At 37.6% G+C, this 20784-nt stretch overlaps 1 protein-coding gene across 7 annotated transcripts in view; it reads left to right on the forward strand.

The window, feature by feature from the left end:
• Nucleotides 1-20784, forward strand: part of Ero1L (endoplasmic reticulum oxidoreductin-1-like protein) — a 194439-nt gene that overhangs the window by 59174 nt on the left and 114481 nt on the right. For all 7 annotated transcript variants that reach the window (XR_011017600.1, XR_011017599.1, XR_011017596.1 and 4 more), the window contains exon 5: nt 8362-8438. Coding sequence is in view for 2 of the 7 variants with exons in the window: in XM_068225422.1 (XP_068081523.1) it covers nt 8362-8438 (77 nt within the window). In the remaining 5 variants the exon portion in view is untranslated. The remainder of the gene's footprint in view (nt 1-8361; nt 8439-20784) is intronic.

Here is a 20784-nt window from a genome sequence, read left to right on the forward strand (position 1 = left end):
GTAGAACTAAATGCAAGAACTGTTAGTGAAAATGAAGAAAGAAAAATCATCATGGGTAGACATGGAATAGAAGGAAGTAATAATGGCCAGAGATTCATATACCTGTGCAGTAATTTTGGATTGGATATAGATGGATCACTGTTTCAGCATAAGAATTGCCACAAGATCCTGTGGGTGTCACCTGATCCCAAGCAGAAAACCAAATTGATCACTTGAAAATAAGCAAACGATGGAGACTTTCACTTCTGTATGTGAATAGATGTGGAGGAGATGCAAGGAACAACCATCAACTTATGATTGCTGATATTAGATTGAAGGTGGCAGGGCCAAAAAAAGAGCCAGCTGTACGAATGAAACTTTTCAACTCGTGGAAGTTTGGAAAACCAGAAGTCCAAAATTAATTTAAGATACAATTGAAGAACAGGTTTGAGGCCCTCGCTGAACAACTAGGTGAAGAGGCAAATACTAAATGAAACACAGTCAAGGAACACTATCTTGAAACATGTGAAAAGATAGTGGGCTACGGAGATCTAGGGAGAAAAGAATAGATATCGGATGATACTTGAGAATCAATCCAAAAGTGAGCAGAGTGCAAGGCACTGATCAACTCCAGTAGAACAAGAAACCAGAAAGCAGCAGCAATGACAAAATACAGGCAGGCCAACAAGGAAATTAAGAAAAAAAAGTGCATGGAGGTAAAAAGGTGTTTATACACTGACTGGCAAAACAAGCAGGTTATACTGCAGCTAGAGGGTTTTACGTGTAGTGGTAGTCAAATAAAATGCCTGGAAATTAGTGGGAAGAAAAATCAAACACATTGTTATATTTTGAACCCAGGAGATGTAAAGCGGAAGATCTGGGCTTTTTCAGATTTTTGGCATATATTGAAATGTATAAAAAAACTTTTTCCATGATAATGTAGGATTATCTTACAGTAGTAAAATTATCAGTTTTGACTTTTATAGAGAACTGTTTAAGGTGTGCAGGACTTAGAGCTTGCCCCAAACTGACAAGGTGTCATTTAGATTTTTCCTCCTTTCAAAGAATGAATGCCAGACTAACATTCCAACTATTCAGCGATAGTGTCACCAAAGGACTAACATTTTATCGAGAAATGGGACTGACAGGATTTGTAGGCAGTAAGGCCCTGAGGCATGTACAAGTGACTTGAACCATGTTTCTGATTCACTGAATGCATTCATACCTTCTAGGCTCTCTATAAAAACTCATCATCCCACAGAACTGTCTTCTCTTTTCTTCAAGCTCTAAAATCTACAGATAAGACATTTGCCTCAACCAGGACCATGGAATCCTTACTAGCAATGCTTCAAAGTATATTACAGATGAGCAAGTGGCTCTGGGAAAGACGTTATGCATGTATATTGACAGGAAACTCAGTTTGGATGAGCATCCATCCACGATAGATTTTCTTCATTTGCATTTACTACAGTGTGTCTACGTTCCTGTAAAGCACGCACTATCACCTAGAGGAAACTGCAATCTGAAAAGGGAATTAGTGCTGATGTCCTTTGTAAACCAGATATGTATGTTGGCCCGGAATGTAAACGTGAGCAGTGAGACTGTAAGAAAGTCAGTGGAAACTTCCATAAAAGAAAAAAAAATTGTTATTCAAAACTTTTTTTTCCTAATGGCTTTACTTCGCACCGACACAGATAGGTCTTATGGCGACGATGGGATAGGAAAGGCCTAGGAGTTGGAAGGAAGTGGCCATGGCCTTAATTAAGGTAGAGCCCCAGCATTCGCCTGGTGTGAAAATGGGAAACCACGGAAAACCATCTTCAGGGCTGCTGACAGTGGGATTCGAACCCACTATCTCCCAGATTCAAGCTCACAGCTGCGCACCTCTAACCACATGGCAAACTCGCCTGGTCAAGACTGTGCCAGAGTTGAAAGTCATTTTTCATGTTTTACGGAAATTAAAGATTTTGCATCCAGCAATGGCACGAGGTTTCTGATGCATCCCTCTATTATGTGTGATATTCTTTACCAGACCGAAATGAAAATTAATGAAAAACTGGGTTGGTGAGGGGCAATATTTGTTTACAAGTATCGTAACTTGATTGTGGCGATCTCAGTTGTGCCGTCAGGTGCTGGCTGTTGTACCAAATGTACTTTGGACATTATCCTAAACTGGCCTACCACTATTAAAGTGTCGATTCTTCTTCAGAGCAGGACAATCCGTAGAGATCTTAAAGCATGACAATCTGCTAAGTCTACTTGCAAACTATCAAAAGTGGCCTCAAACTACACTCATGTTCATAAAAACCAGAACACCTTGAAAAACTAAAGATAGGAAGTTCCATATTCACAGGACACATGCATTAGTATGTTCTGAAGAAATGATTACCCTTTGAACCATGTTGGCCCTCATGTTCAAAGTCCACATTGATATCTTGACACACCACTACCGACTAGTAAAATGTGCCTGCGGCTCTCGTTGTCACTATAAACAGAAGGTAATGGATCAGTGTGACTTGAGCAGACGTACAGGATGCGTTGCAGGCGTATGTAAGAACCGTACCATCAAATGAGTGAGTTTGAAAGGGGGCACATTATTGGCATGGGAGAATGTAATGCATCCATCCAGGAAATTGCTGCTCATGTGGGACGAAGTGTGTTGGCAGTGAAACAGGTGTGTATAGAATAGTTCACAGAAGCCCATAGAACACAGGATGGGTCTGGCTGCACCACCCAGACCATCCCCCGAGAAGATTGACACATCATCCGAATGGCATTACAGGACAGATTGCGTCCTCCTCAGCTCTGGTGCAACAGTGAAACAGTGTAAGACATTGTACACTGTCGGGAGCGACAGTCCATTGCCATTTATTACAGTCTGACTTACCGCCACATCGTCCACTTCTCCGCCTACCTTTGATTAATGTGCATAAACATGCTAGACTGCAATGGTGTATGAAATGATCACTGGGGACAGTAATGGCAGCAGATAATGTTTTCGGACGAATCCAGGTTCAATGATGGCCGTATTTTGGTTCACTGCAGACAGGGGAAGAGGCATCACATTGACTGCATTCACAGAAGACATACAGCACCAACTCAAGGCCTTATAGTGTGGAGTGCTATTGGGTACAACCACAAATCACAGTTGGTGCATATCCAGGGCACTATGACCAGATTGACCTATGTGAATGACATCCTGCGACCCATAGCCATACCCTTTCTGCACGACATCCTGGACGTCATATTTCAGCAGGTCAGTGCGTGACCACGTGTTGCTGCATGAACACATGCCTTCCTGTTGTCACATGATGTCAGACTGTTGCCATGGCCCGCTTGATCACCGGACTTGTTGCCAATCGAAAATGTGTGGGCTATGGTGAAACTACGGGTGTGACGCTGTGACCCAATGCCAACCACCAAAGATGAACTGTGGAACCAGGTGAACGCAGCATGGATGGCTATACCCCAGGATGGATGCCATTTGCGCCTTCTATGCGTTGATGCCATCACCCTTGTAACAAGTTATCAGTGCCCATGGAGGACCCAGTGCCTACTATGCAACAGGTCACATGCTTAAACTAGGTGACTGAAATTCTAATAGTTTCTGCAGAACATTCTAATGAACATGTCCTGTGAATATGAACTTCCTATCTCTAGTCTTTAAAGGGGTTCTGTTTTTTATGAATATGTGTGAAGTTTTGATGAGTTATTTACTTCATTTATTTTATTTGAGAAAGTGTCAGTGTTATTTGCAATCTCTAGTATGTTCAATGTATTTTGTACTCTGTTAAATTTTTTTTTGGAATTGTGTAAAGCACAATATTGCTTATGCTGTTTGTAATATTCCATTTTATCCCGTTCTCGTATTAAAGTTCAAAGATATTTCTACGTGAGGACTGAGAATATTAATTACAATCTCTGACAGTATTATTAATTAGTCTAAACAATTGGATGTTGTATTTGGGTATTTGCATTTCAGTGTAACCTCCATTAAAACAGCTGATTATTTAGCATTGGTGTTAAGCTTCACTAGCACCGCTCAGTGGGAGCGCGCTTGAACTCTGTGAATGATTTAACTAGGTATGGTATTCAATTCATCATGCTTAACAATTAACAAAAAGATTAAGGAAATGCACATAAACCATTGTAACAATTCTAACTTGACTTTAGATTGAATGGATATAGAAAGGGTAGATGAATTTTGGTACTTAGGAAGTATGGTCAGCTAGGATGTGAAGGTGCTTTTGGAGATGTGGTGAGTTGTATAAATAAAGCCAAAGGAGCTTTTGCACAGTTACAACTAACGTGGAGATTCCCTCTCATTCACATAAAAATGAAGCTAAGAATATTCAACTCAAATGTTAAATCTGTTTTACTGTATAGAAGTGAGACCTGGAAAGTGACCAAAGACATTACCATAAGGTTACAGACCTTTATAAATTGTTGCTTGAGGTACATTATGAGAATGGGTTGGCCAAAGACCATTTCAGACATGACTTGACATGACATCAGCAGATAATGAGAAGAAAATGGAGATGGATTGGCCATACCCTGAGAAGACCACAAGAAAAAATCACAAGGCAGGCATTGAACTGGTATGCTCAAGGTAGTTGCAGGAAAGGCAGACGGAAGATCACCTGGAAGAGAACCATATACAGGGAGATAGCTGGAGTCTACAAGACATGGAGAGAGGTGAAAGCATTGGCAGTAGATAGAACAAGCAGGAGAAATTTTGTTGAGACCCTATTTTCCACCTAGGAATTAAAGGAAATACGTCAAGTAAGTCATGTTTATGGCTAAGCATTTGACTGTGTCTTTAGCGACTGGTTGGCTGTATGGTAAGAATGGGAGTGAGTCAGTTGGTGAAGATTTAATAAATCTATATCCAAAGCGCTACAAGCATATTATAAAACCTGTTCACTCCAGTGTCATCAGCTGTTAAATAAAAATATCATGCTATGAGGGGAAGTTCCAGAATATTGTTTATTGTTTCCTAAAGGTTGAAATGAAACTTTGTTTGCTGGAAAATATATATTGAGGCATTAAGTTACAATTATTTTGGTTAGTCTATTTGTTTCTCTGTTATCTACTTTTAATCATAAAATGTATAGATGGAGTGTAGTATTGGTAATCTTTTAAACAGCTGACTTATTCAATTTTTTTCAAGAGGTAAATACTAGTTGACATGCAAAAGTGGCTGCCTATATTAAACTATGTCCACTATCCAAAATCTACTCTCATTTCCAATATATTGCCATATTTATTATTTTGTTGGATCAAATAACTTGGATAACTTTGGATAACTTCATAAAGAACACTGCAATGTCTTGGAAATGCTAAATTTGCACATAGTAAGTAGGCCTTCTACAGACCATATAAGTTTCAGAGTAAAGAATAAATGTTCCTAATTTATTTAATTAGGTGTTCCTGAAAAGAAGTGTTTTCTACCACTATGAGATATTACATCCAGGATTAAAGAGTTCCTCTATGAGTGGCCTTCACCTCTCCCATCCCTCATCCCTTTTCTATGATATCAGCATTTTGGTGAGTTCAATTTGTTTCATTATGTAGAAAAATGTAATTGGTTCTTGTTGAATCTAAAACATTGTCAGTGACCATCATGACAAGGATTCATTCTTGAAGTTTTGGTGAGTTGATAAAAGTTCTACTAGTGTATGTCTTTTCTAATTTAAATATTCTATCCATATTTATTGTAAAAATAATTATTTACAGACTATAAATTTACCAGCAATATGTTTCACTTTGGTTTCAGTTATTTAATTCAGTGAGAAAACCTAGAAAGTGATAATTGTGCAGAACAAGGTCAAAAATTACTGTCCATATATGTAAAAAGAAATGTGGTATACGTGTGAATACTTCACGCCATCAAATAATCTGCATATCCTAATTTTAGGAAAGAAATATTTTTAAAAGTAGCTTTATGTTTTAATAAAAAAATTAATCCTACATAATGATGTACTCCGAAGTCAATACTGTAATTGCATGCTCCTGTACCTCTATTCATCACTTCCATCGACATCACTATCTTCCCATAGAGCAGTTTCATCAAGTGAATTCGTGACACCATAGTTTTTTAAAGGATTTTTACACCAGTGCTAGCAGAATGGAATGCCTTGCTCATTTTACCCACTCACAAATCTGAGTCTCATCCAGCTGCTTGATTTTTCCACTGCGTGAATTTGTGTTTTTCATCAGCCAGCCAATGCGTATATTGCTGTCTCACTGTTGCTTTAAAAGGCTGGTTTACACACACATCTAGTAGGCTAGTTAGAGGAGGATGGATTTTAGGCCTCCAGAGATAATCACCAGATCAGTTTTCCATTGTTGCAACTTCTGTCACACTTCTCGAATTGTGTGTTCGCAGAAGATATCCAGGACGAATATGTTACGTAGGTTTTTGAAGCACTGGCTCTTAGCAATAAGGTAACAGCCCAACAACACTTAAGATTTTCACATATGTAAGACAGCTCAACATTAATTACATCAGACAACATGGAGAAACTTAAAAACACTAGTCACTTGGAGAGACTTAACTACATTTCAACTGCCCTCATTCAAGCCATTATTTTTACTGTTTTCAACATGGTTCCTTTTAAATCCAATATCAACTGTTGTTTACATGCACTAGGCACTCCGTCTTCATAGAGTGTGTCCAACGGAGGTGATTAGCCCATGGATACTTCGACGAACTATTTTGTTTGAGTCTAAAATATAATTAGTCAATATAAACATCCAAGTTGAATTACGACGTAATGCAAAAATGTTTACATGAGCTGATCATAAATCACATACAAAATTTCACATCCTGAAGCCATTTCTGATTAGAATGCTCCAGGACCGTAATATTGAGGTCCGGAGTAAAAAAAAAAATGTTTTTCTTCCATGGATATTAATACAAATTTGGAATGTTTTTTTCCACATTATTTTACAATGTAAAATACACGTACAGTAAATTGCAATTATATGTATTCTGCATTCATTATCAACATTTGTACAAAAACAAACATTTTTAAACTGTCTTCGAACTTAGCACCAAATAAGACTTTAACTACCATTATTGTCAATACTGTACAATAGGACAGCCTTGTTTTGAGTGAAAATTCACCAACGTGTTCACTAGTGTAACATTTTTTAGCTAATTTCGATATTTTGTTAATGATAAGATTGTAAATGTTTTTTAATGTATTCACCCAGGTAACATATTTTTATTATTTCCAACCAGACATCTGGTAGAATTTTTGAGGTATTTGATATGACTGATGATGCCCCACAGAAGGAGCGAAACATGTCTTAACGATTTTTAACGATGTTTAACTAATACGTTAACATCTTGTAGTGTATTGAATAGGTTGAGTTAAAATAAATTTCTTATATTATTATAAATTAAGATACTTTCAATACGGAAAAAAATATTTTACATTGTTTGTAATAAGGTCTGCCACAGTCAAGTAGAAAATGTATATTTCTTGTTTTCTCTTTGTAATATGGTGTACTTGCCTTCTTTTATGTACTCAAAAGAATATGGAAAATGACACTTTACCATACTGTTATTACTTTCTACACTGTATTATTATAAGTCTCTGATTAGTTGGACTCCACTTCAGAGTCAGAGAGATCATGAATCAAGGAATACCAAACATAATCTTGTTGAATTATTTCTCTGCTTGATTGCAGCGCCATGGTTCTCTACTCATGTGCATTCCCAGCTCAAGTAATTTGCTGCCATCACAATACTAATTAGTGTATCGGTTAATCCATTTCCAACAGATAAATATTACATATGTTATAAAGATCATATCACTTTCATTAATCCAGAACCAGAGAACCATGTTTACGACTCTGGTAGCTTAGTGGATTGCTTCCTGCTTCAAATAATTTTTATGTTTTATTGTAGCATAACCCCATGTACTCACCTTCTATATCTTTCATAGAAAGGTAGACACGAGAAAACATCAATGCATGGATCACACATGGGTGATTTGCATTGTGACTAATCAAAATTATTTATAATTAAATCCATTTAATTTGAAATAAGTAAATTTACCATAATATGAAGTAGAATCTTTATGCAACTGCCATTAAAATAATGTTTACGTTACTCATTTAAAAATCTTACACCTTACTTGTAACTTTCCATGGCTGTTGCATAAATAACTATTTTACTTTACAAATTTCATCTTCAAGTCCTTCATTTATATGATACATTTATTTGATATCTTTAATCATAGAGTTTTGTTGAATTAGCTGAAGGATTTTAATGAAGATATTTGTTCACTACAGTAAGTCATTGTCCCTGTATATTTTCAGATACATCATAAAGAAAAATATAACTCATAATGCTCATGCTGTTTTTTTCAGTATAGCAGAGAGGCTCAGAATCATGACTGTGAGCCAGACCATGACAAGGAGCTCGGCTACCTCAATACAACCATCAGGTATATGGTACTATATAAATAACTACGAGAGTTGATTCAGAAGTTATAGCAACCTTTTTTCTCTTGAAAAGGCTTCAACACAAGAAATATACTAAATCAATTTGGAAGTGTATGAGAAATACTTTTTAAAAGTGACACCATATGGGGTAGGGATGCAGGTAAAATGACAAACAGGGCATTTTGAAATCAGTGTTTTATTTATTTTATTGTTATAAACTGTATACAATTATTCATACGAACCGTACAAGCTATTTTAAATCATTCAAAGTAGGGAACTGGAAATCGAGTAGGGATGACATAAAATTGTTAGTGTTGAACTGTAGAAGTATTGTAAGGAAAGGAATAGAATTAAGTAATTTAATAGATATATATTTACCAGATATTGTAATAGGAGTTGAATCATGGCTGAGAAATGATATAATGGATGCAGAAATTTTCTCACGGCACTGGAGTGTGTATCATAGAGATAGGATAGGAAGGGTGGGAGGGGGAGTGTTCATTCTGGTGAAAGAAGAATTTGTAAGCTACGAAAAAGTTAAAGATGAGACACATGAAATTCTAGGTGTAAGGCTCATTTCTAAAGATAATAGGCAACTTGATATATTTGGAGTGTACAGATCGGGAAAGGGTAGCACTGACGCGGATTCGGAATTATTTGATAGGATAGTCAGCTATGTGGGAAACGACATGGAAAGAAATGTGATTGTAGCAGGAGATCTGAATTTGCCAGATGTCAGTTGGGAAGGAAATGCGAACGACAGGAAGCATGACCAACAAATGGCAAATAAGTTAATATGGGAAGGACAGCTGATTCAGAAAGTGATGGAACCAACCAGAGGGAAAAATATCCTGGATGTCGTGCTGATAAAACCAGATGAGCTCTATAGGGAAACTGAAGTAATAGATGGTATTAGTGATCATGAAGCTGTTTTTGTGGTAGTTAAAAATAAATGTGATAGAAAGGAAGGTCTTAAAAGTAGGACTATTAGGCAGTACCATATGGCTGATAAAGCAGGCATGAGGCAGTTTCTAAAAAGTAACTATGATCGGTGGAAAACGGTAAATAAAAATGTAAACAGACTCTGGGATGGGTTTAAAGAAATTGTTGAGGAATGCGAAAACAGGTTTGTAGCATTAAGGGTGGTAAGGAATGGTAAAGACCCACCTTATTATAATAGAGAAATAAAGGAGATTAAGAAGGCGGTGCAGACTGGAAAGAAATAGAGTTAGAAATGGCTGTGGAAGTAAGGAGAAATTGAAGGAACTTACTAGAAAATTGAATCTAGCAAAGAAGGCAGCTAAGGATAACATGATGGCAAGCATAATTGGCAGTCATACAAATTGTAGTGAAAAATGGAGGGGTATGTATAGGTATTTTAAGGCAGAAACAGGTTCCAAGAAGGACATTCCAGAAATAATTAATGAACAAGGGGAGTGTGTATGTGAGGATCTTCAAAAGGCAGAAGTATTCAGTCAGCAGTATGTAAAGATTGTTGGTTACAAGGATAATGTTGAGATAGAGGAGGAGACTAAGGCCAGAGAAGTAATAAAATTTACATATGATAACAATGACATTGTAAATACAAAAGTTGAAAACTAGAAAAGCAGCTGGAATTGATCAGATTTCTGGGGATATACTAAAGACAATGGGTTGGGATATAGTACCATATCTGAAGTACTTATTTGATTATTGTTTGGTCGGAGGAGCTATACCAGATGAATGGAGAGTTGCTGTAGTAGCCCCTGTGTATAAAGGAAAGGGTGATAAACATAAAGCTGAAAATTACAGGCCAGTAAGTTTGACATGCATTGTATGTAAGCTTTGGGAAGGCATTCTTTCTGATTATATTAGACATGTTTGTGAAATTAATAACTGGTTCGATAGAAGGCAATTCGGTTTTAGGAAAGGTTATTCCACTGAAGCTCAACTTGTAGGATTCCAGCAAGATATAGCAGATATCTTGGATTCTGGAGGTCAAATGGACTGTATCGCGATTGACCTGTCTAAAGCATTTGATAGGGTGGATCATGGGAGACTACTGGCAAAAATGAGTGCAATTGGACTAGACAAAAGAGTGACTGAATGCTTTGCTATATTTCTAGAAAATAGATCTCAGAGAATTAGAGTAGATGAAGCTTTATCTCACCCTGTAATAATTAAGAGGGGAATTCCTCAAGGCAGTATTATCGGACCTTTATGTTTTCTCATATATATAAATGATATGAGTAAAGGAGTGGAATCGGAGGTAAGGCTTTTTGCAGATGATGTTATTCTCTATAGAGTGATAAATAAATTACAAGATTGTGAGCAACTGCAACGTGACCTCGAAAATGTTGTGAGATGGACAGCAGGCAATGGTATGTTGATAAACGGGGTTAAAAGTCAGGTTGTGAGTTTCACAAATAGGAAAAGTCCTCTCAGTTTTAATTACTGCGTTGATGGGGTGAAAGTTCCTTTTGGGGATCATTGTAAGTATCTAGGTGTTAATATAAGGAAAGATCTTCATTGGGGTAACCACATTAAATGGGATGGTAAATAAAGGGTACAGATCTCTGCACATGGTTATGAGGGTGTTTAGGGGTTGTAGTAAGGATGTAAAGGAGAGTGCATATAAGTCTCTGGTAAGACCCCAACTAGAGTATGGTTCCAGTGTATGGGACCCTCACCAGGATTACCTGATTCAAGAACTGGAAAAAATCCAAAGAAAAGCAGCTCGATTTGTTCTGGGTGATTTCCGACAAAAGAGTAGCATTACAAAAATGTTGCAATGTTTGGGTTGGGAAGAATTGAGAGAACGAAGAGGAGCTGCTCGACTAAGTGGTATGTTTACATGAAATTCTAGGTGTAAGGCTCATTTCTAAAGATAATAGGCAACTTGATATATTTGGAGTGTACAGATCGGGAAAGGGTAGCACTGACGCGGATTCGGAATTATTTGATAGGATAGTCAGCTATGTGGGAAACGACATGGAAAGAAATGTGATTGTAGCAGGACACTTCATCTAAAGCATTACTTTGTCAATTTTATATATTTTTCATCTAAACAGTGTTATGTGGCTGAAGATGTTGATAATATACGAAACATGTACCACTTTTGACCATTAAAAGTTGCCTTAAGCAATCATTGTATCGACTAGGTGGAAAATAAATAAATACTTAATTGTGAATCTAAGTGGTATGTTCCGAGCTGTCAGCGTAGAGATAGCGTGGAATGACATTAGTAGACGAATAAGTTTGAATGGCATTTATAAAAGTAGGAAAGATCACAATATGAAGATAAAGTTTTAATTCAAGAGGACAAACTGGGGCAAATATTCATTTATAGGAAGGGGAGTTAGGGATTGGAATACCTTACCAAGGGAGATGTTCAATAAATTTCCAATTTCTTTGAAATCATTTAGGAAAAGGCTAGGAAAGCAACAGATAGGGAATCTGCCACCTGGGTGACTGCCCTAAATGCAGATCAGTATTGATTGATTGATTGATTGATTGATTGATTGATTGATTGATTGATTGATTGATTGATTGATTGATTGATTGATTGATTGATTGATTGATTGATTGATTGATTGTCTCTCATTGCCATTGATGAGGAAAATGGAATATACTGTTATGAATAAATATTCGTCTGATTTATTACTCTAATTTATCTTAGGATGACCCAATAAATGCACGTGCACACACACACACACGCACGCTCTCGCTCTCTCTCTCTCTCTCTCTCTCTCTCTCTCTCTCTCTCACAAAGAATATGCCCACGATATTCCCTACCCGTCATACAAGGTGACTAAAAGGGGCGACCAGGGGATGATTGTATTAGAATCATGAAAATCCTTGTGATTAGTACCATCATGCTGGGAACACCATGCGTCGTGTTTACTTGTGGTAGTACCAGTGTGTTAGGTACTCAATAGTTTTGAGCGTACTAGCGGCAGAGATTGGGTTCACTGTGCGTTTACAGTACTTGTGATTAGTACCACTATATGCGGGAGACCACAGGCTTACGTTGCCTGTGATTAGTACCATTATGTGAGACACACCATGGGGCTGGGCATTGACCGTGATTAGTACACCTAGAAGAGGAACACCATGGGTTTGCTTTGCCTATGAGTGGCACCATTATGTGAGTAACAACCATAGGTCTGCGTTACCTGTGCGATGTACAATACTTGAGATTAGAACCATAATGTGTGGAACACGTGAGTCTGTGCTACTTTTGAGTAGTATCACAACATGAGAAATACCATGGTTGTACTTTACTAGCTATAAGTACCATTATGAGGGATCGTTGACCTGGATTTTGGACTCCTTTAGACCACAAGCATTATCGATTCAAGATTGTGCTTTGGAAGCGGTCCCTTGGTCAGTAATATTCTTGTGTAAGATAGTTTCTGGGAAGGTATGGCATGATAAAGATGTTGATTCCCATAGGGAACCTGAAATATTTGTTCTGAATGAGTAAATTTATACTTTAAAATAATATTAAATAATAATATAAAATAAAATTTGAAGTAATAAAATTTAGGTATGGCATCGCGGGTCAGATCCGATGATTGTTTTAAGTTCATATTCATTGTCCATCGTCGTCTTTTTGAATTCTATTCATTGGATCAGTTTAAGAATTTTTTAACTTTCAGTAGCTTAATTGTGAGTTGGATCTGCTGATTATTTTAAATTCTTATTCATCCATTCATTCTTTGTTGTCATGTTTTGAATTCTGGTCAGTGGGTGAATTTTTGACTTCTAGAATTTTTGTTACATTTCGTATCATTAGGGGCCGATGACGTAGATATTCGGCCCCTTTTGTAAACAACAAGCATCATCATCACACAAGTATCACACCAGGAAGTCCCAGCTCATTGAAATTACCTCAGAGGTCTATAATCCTAGTTCCTGGCTTGCCTACGTTCACTTCTTCAAGTCCAGTCACCCCATACAGCAGCTGCTTGCAAACCGCTGGGTATGAGCACAATGTTAATTGCCACAAAACACATGGCGACTATTCCTTAGTTTGACTTCGGAGACAGTCCAGTAATTCATACAGTCAAACACAGTCGGACTGCGTGGCTCAGGCGGTTGAGGCACTGGCCTTCTGACCCCAATGTAGCAAGTTCAATTCTGGCTCAATCTGGTAGTATTTGAAGGTGGCCAGATACATCAACCTCATGTTGGTAGATTTACTGGCACGTAAAATAACTCCTGCAGGACTAAATTCCGACATCTCGGTGTCTCCGAAAACTGTAAAAGTAATTAGTGAAACATAAAGCCAATAACATTATTATTTTATTAGTCAAACACAGTGAACAAATAAACAGCAACAGTTTGACAGTGCCAAACAACAGGAGAGTACTCACAAAATTATATCTCCTTGCTACTACGGGGCAGGCACGTAACAATACTATTGGCTGCATGAGATTCATCAGTGTGCGCTACCTTCCGTCAAAATGTTCATACGAAGTATTGTTTGCTTGAAAATCGTTTCCCACGCAATGGCTACTTCACTTGGGGAATAAGATCGAAGTTGCACGCAGTATGATGTACGAACGCTGCTCAAATTTGATTGCTTCCATTACACACCTCTGTCATAAGACACCTAGCATAGGGAGTGCGATCAGGCCAGAATGATGCACCCATATCCCTTCTTTGGGAAACATTCCAAGTAACACACTTTCAAACGTATACGTTACATGATTGGCGTTGGCACATTGTTAGGAAATAAAAAATAGTTCCTGTAATTTATGAATCAACTCCCATAATACAAGATTGTAAGCAGGGCTGAGTGGCTCAGACGGTGTAGCGTTGGCCTTCTGAGCCCAATTTGGTAGGTTCGATCCTGGCTCAGTCCGGTGGTATTTGAAGGTTCTCAAATATATCAGCCTCTTGTTGGTAGATTTACTGGCACATAAAAGAAATCCTGCAGGACAAAATTCCAACACCTCGGCGTCTCCAAAAAGCACGAAAGTAGTTAGTGGGGCATAAAATCAGTCATCATCATTTTACAGTTCCAGTTTCACGGATACCATTGGCAATTCTCGTCCATTCTGTCTTATTGAGATACGTTCTGTTGTTAATGACGTCCTCCAGTGTCCTTTCCCGATCTGCAATGTCCATCTTTACCGTGTCCATCCAGTGGGTTCTTGGTCTTCCCACCATCCGTTTCCCTGCCACATGTTGCTCCAAGTTAACATATGCTGTCCTTGTTGGCTCCATCCTCATTACATGCCCACACCACCTCAGTCTGGACATGCTGATCCGATCTAACAATGATGTAACAATCCCAGCTTTCTACCTAACCACATCATTCCTCAACTTGGCATAAAATCAATAACATTATTATTAATAAGATTGTAAAATTTGACTACCAATTTATAGGGTGTGTGATAGCTGAGTACATGGGCACCACGAGGAGGGGGATGTGTGCAAGGGGGTGTTTGCACCTCCCGTGCCTTCTGGTTAATGAATAAAAGTGCGTTGAAGTGCAGAAAATATGTTGTGTAATCATTTATTCAATAAAACAGAAATTCAGTGCATATATTCAGTACTAATGAATCTATACCGTGGAACTTTGTCTCCATGTTTATTCAGTAAAACAGAAATTCAATGCATGAGAGTTAATGAACATACAATAAAATTTTGGAAAAATTAGTTAATTCAAAAACAAGTTAACATTGGAAAAAACTTGAGCCTTCTTGGTTGTCCATGTTTGTTTGTTGTAGTGTCAGTGAATTCCATGTTCTCTTCCTCTCTCTTCCTCTGAACACTGAGCTAGCATAGTCCACTTCGCCCACCGTCTCTCATCACAGACCAAGTTTTTATCTGCCGTAATATGTGTTCATTAGAACATGTTGTCATAGGGACAGGCAGGGCAATCTTGGTGGCCACAGCTACAGCTGGGTAAAATGGTATCGCTTGACAAATTGAACCGGCATAATCGTGGATTTATTTCGGGATTCTTCCTACATCCACACATCATACCATGTGGCAGCCTTCTCCATAAAATTTGGTAAAATATTTTCATAAATTCATCTTTAACATCCATCATTAACATCAAAGTCATCTTTAACTATTAATAGTTTCTTTGTAAAACAATTCTATAAGCCCATTTTTCTTTCATATTAACCAAATGTTAAATAAGTTAAAATTACAGAAATTATTTGTAATTGAGGTGAAAAGGACATACTTTAGGTGATATAATGCCTTAAATATATATTATTCTGACTTCCAGTTTATAAAAGATTTCTTTGGATCCTCTCCCATTCTCTGCTCCTCCCCACTGCCTGGAACTATCATGGAAGTAATTCTGCTAGTGCCTGTGGCCAAGTGGCATAGTCACTGGATTATCACCAGTGTGGATTTGGTGTAATTCCCGGCCATTGCATGTTAGATTTTTAAATTGAAAAATCTCTTACTTGTAGTTCAAATTCTGCATAAAAATGGAAGTCTTACAGCTATAATCACAATATCAATGGTCATATAAAACTACAAGCTTGCATGCTTGCTAGCTTTTTTTACTTCCAACTTAGTGTGTTGTTGATTTGAAGTTATCACTCATAAGATTTTAATTTGCTCTGGCAAATATAATTGTTCGGGGCAGCTATATAAAATTCTTTCAATAGAACAGTATTCTAATTTACAGCAAATTGAGGACATTAATTTGTTCAGGGTCTTCTACATATTTCTGTGTGACTTGCTGATCTAAAAGGCATTTAAAGCAAACAGTAAATACTAAGAATGATGTGGGGGGAAAAAAAAGAAAAGAAAAAAAAAGAATGAGCTCATGGTATTGTATAAGTTTGTTGCAATTACGCTTTTCTCAGGAACAATTTAACTACAGATACAATGTTTGTTGTTTGTATCCACAGGGTTTGTACCTACATGGGAAGTGAATTATATTATGAAAATAATTAAATTAAGTCATTAAATTCAAGGAACACACAATACCATGTGCTATCTCTTTTTTTCTTTTTGAGCCACTATAAATACACAAGACCTCCAGTCTTATGTTTTGTCGACTATCATGCCCTGTAGGAGGCTTACACAGTATGTATGTAAATGTAAAGTCAATGGTCATATTCTGTCCTCTATAAAACTGCCTCATTCCTCTCCAAGGAATTTTTCTCTGTGTCTTCAGCTGTTTTTTTAATATAATGAAATATGCACTGAGTGGCCAGAAGTCATGGGATGACACTGAATGTGATGTTAATAAAGAGTTGCTCCTCTGTAAGCCCTCAAAATTGGAGCAATACGGCGAGGCATCAACTCTACAAGGTGTTAGAATCGTTGTATAGGGATTTGGACCCATGCATCTTGCACTGCTACCCACAACTGGTCTTGTGTTTTTGGTGCGGGGTTTGTGGAGCGTACACTATGCACCGTTCCCGCGTCCAGGTGAGGATACATGAGATCCAGACTAGTTCTTGATAAATGATTCTATCTGATTAATGTTGCTGGGTTGTGGGTTCCGCTTGAGAAAGTACGCCGATGGCCTATGGTAAATCTCAACCTACACAGAAGGACGTCTCCAACACGCTATCAGTCGGATACCATACTTGCGTGTCGCCAAAATTAATCACAAGTATCAGGTCAATACGATATTTCAACTAATTCGCATGTGTCACTAACGAAAATCGCAATTAGAAAATGAGTTATTACAGTCTTACATCTAGTTCTTATACTAAGTAGGCATTAAAAAAATTACGGAGTTTCACTACTCAACTTTTATTGACTATTCAATCCAAATATTAAGGAAATGTTACTTAAGATAACGTTAAGAATGCCTCACATAACGTAGATAGCTTCGCAATGTTATAAATATCTCGATCAGTTACAGTTAAGTTGAGATAAAGACAAATAAGTTTGGAAAAACTCTTAATAAGTAGCTGAAATCTAGGTCCTAACTATCAATTCATTAACCCTGGCCTGTTGAAAATCTAAGTCATATATAAATAATGTTCGAAGAATCAATTGAAAAAAAATTAAAATATATTAATCAAATAAAACATACTAAATAGAGTTGTAAGAATTAGATGCATCCAATTGGTTAAAAAATGAAAAGAAAATTTACACTCCTTACTATATACATCATTTCAGATTATAGTTTTAAAACAGAATGTAGAACGCAGTGAAAATAGCCAAATAAATAATTCATTAAGATCTGGAATCTCTTCTCTCTGAGCTGAATTGCTCCTCAAAGTCACTTAAAGTTCTGTCATTTAACCTTTAACTCAAATATGACTGGTGAAACGAATGTCACTTTGTGCTAAACCTAATATCTGTGTCCATACACAGTAGAAAATCATATGGGAAAGCAATATCTGTTTTCTGAGGACTTCTACTTCAGTTAACTAATATGCTTGAAAGTTCACTTTGTTTTTCATGTTTCATAAGATCTGATCTCCATATAAGCAAATTCAGGTCCGCTCTAAGTCGTGATTGATTTCAAATTAATACTATCATATGGCTTATGTGGTTAATTCACGTAATTATTATCTTAATCCATGGTTAAAATTCAATTTAAGTGCGTGTCTGGCTGAATGTAGCATTACCAAGTGTATTTAATTAAATTTCTAACAAATTATACCACAAGTGGAAAAACTGGCATGTTAGAAGACTCTACCTTCATCTAAAAATCCATACATGAATGACTAAGCCACCAGTGATGTGTCAACATACTCACATAAAATCGGTAATTAGATTACCATGCGTGAGAGTACTTGAAAATGGTCATAAATAACTCAGTGAAGGCCTAAATGTTATCGTTATTAGCCTCTTGGCTCATCTGATGATCCTACATACTCAAACAACACTGTGTTGATGGCATTGAGATCGTATCCTAATCTACTTTGTGTATCTGGGAATAAAAACAGCAATTGAAAGCAGTACGTTTCACTATATATCTTAGAATGCATAATTTGCACGTACAATCATCTCACAGAAGACTACTATGACCAACCTCTCAAATAAAAATAAATATCACCATCACAACTTAACATCTGCTTATATTATTACTTCATTCACCATTTACCATTCCAAATATACGTAATATCCATATCAATGCATTTCAAGCACCCATCTCATTAAATACGATGCATATGTGCCATAAACTTCACATATAAAAACATTATTCTTACCGTCATAGTGTCAAAGAAAAGTGTATCACAATACTAAGCTGTACTACTATATTTCGTCGTAAACATTCCCTAAATACGATCTCTTAGCTTGCTATTCCGATAAGCCATCACACATGTATATTGACATTCATATTACACTTTAACACTTCACTGATAACGATTAAAAACATCTATTACTTTCTCTCACACCACATTGATAAATTTGCGAACGGCTTTCACTGGTATATTACGCCTATATATGGGATTGACAGTAACGTCAGATGAATACCTACATCCATGTAATTACACTTCAATATTATATACGCACGCACAATGTCACAAAACATATCAACACATAGCCAAAAATAAAGGTTTCTACTTACGAAAAACGACTCATAGGGGACTTTGCTTATTGGGCCCTGTTTGCCATCTCGCTGTTGGTCATCGGGAATGGTAGGCCTCACTCCTTGGTTCTGCTTTAGGTAATCGGGTCCATCTCGTCTTCTCAGCTGACTTTCAATCCTCCTGGGTCATCAACCTCGTAAAGCGCCACCATAGTCGGAGTAGTCTCTGCCTTGGTCTTTTACAACATCATAGTGGTCTCTGGCACGTTAGGAACAGAATAATACAATGTATTAGTTAATGTTGTCACCTTGCAATTTATCTTCATTTTGTAATGCCTATGATATCAGAATAAAATGTGCTCTGGGATGATTAGTTTTGATATAGTAGTTCTAACTGTGCTACTATTTGTAAAAACTCTCTCGCTTGCCGAGCGAATGTGATTTCTCCGTGCTTATTAGAAATGCACTTGACAGCTGTTTGGACTCTGCTGTCTACGATGTGCAATATCAGACAAATATAAAACTTCTAAGTCCAGCCGTGACGTATTTGTTATACCAGACTTGCTAACTCCTTTTTGCTGGTCTTTAAATTTCGCGCAGTTATTCAATCTATGAAGTTGACGTTGAGCAGACTGCCGCGGATTTTATTCTCCGTCAATATTTTATCTTAAAATCAGATAAGCTGGCTTCTTTCTTTGCTCGACTCCGTCTTACTTACCGTAGTGCTGAACTGTGTAGAATGTTCTAATGGAAGTCTCTTTTTTCTTAATAATTGGTTTAAATAATCCGCTTCTGTCACTTTTCTCACAGCCTTCTAAGTATGGTTCTTTCGGTGACTACCGGTTGAAAGGATTATCATTTCGGTTCGTACCGATGTTAGTTGCTTTCACATTGACCTTTTAATGGCTTGAACGCCATTTTTGTTCCTACTGATGCAAATATAGAATGGTGAAATGGCACAACTAGCATCAACAGTATCCCATAAACACTCAATTGGATTAAGATTTGGGGATCTGGAGGGCAAATCCGTGGTTGTAACTTTACTAGAATGCTCCTCCAACCACCTGCGAGCCACCACAGAGTGGTGACCTGGCGCATTGTCCTCTTGAAACATGGCATCTCAATCAGAGTACTCTAGGGCCAGAAAGGGATGCAGATTGTCTGAAAGAATGTCCACATAACGTGCATGTGTCAGTGCTCCCTGCAGCCGGACGATGGGGCCTAATTGCGACCATGAGAACGCCGCCCAGACCACAATTGAGCCACCTTTCACTTGGATACAACCTTGTTGACACACAGGATCCATAGCTTTATGGGACATACGCCACACTCTCACGCGGCCATCAGGTTGATACAACTGAAACCGGATTCATCAGACCGTACCACATGCTGTCACTTATCTATGGTCCGTTGCCGATGTTTGCGGCTCCATGCATGTCGTTAAGCTCTTCGTTGAGGTGTCAGCAAAGGGACAAGAGTTGGTCGTCGGCTGGTAAAGCCTATGTGGTGCAGTTGCCTCATTACACTCCTGGTAGAAATGGGTTCCTTACTCCCAACATTCAACTGGGCAGTGATCTGACTCACAGTAACCCAATGAGCACCCAGTATTGTTCTGCGATGGCGACGTGATATCCGTTCGTTAAACACCTGTGGTCTTCCTGTGCAGCAGTTTATGTGGGTGGTAACATTCTCTCTGCGATATTGAAGATCCACTCTCGACACTGTTGACCTCAGAAACCCGAATTTGCCTGTAATCTTCACAGTGCCATCACACATGCGCCGTACGCTGATGATCATCCCACGTTCAAAGTTATTGTTATTATTATTATTATTATTATTATTATTATTATTATTATTATTATTATTTTGTTTTTGCGTAGGGATGTGGCGAC

This window comes from Anabrus simplex, chromosome 1 (assembly GCF_040414725.1).
Source record: "Anabrus simplex isolate iqAnaSimp1 chromosome 1, ASM4041472v1, whole genome shotgun sequence".
Classification (NCBI taxonomy): Eukaryota; Metazoa; Arthropoda; class Insecta; order Orthoptera; family Tettigoniidae; genus Anabrus; species Anabrus simplex.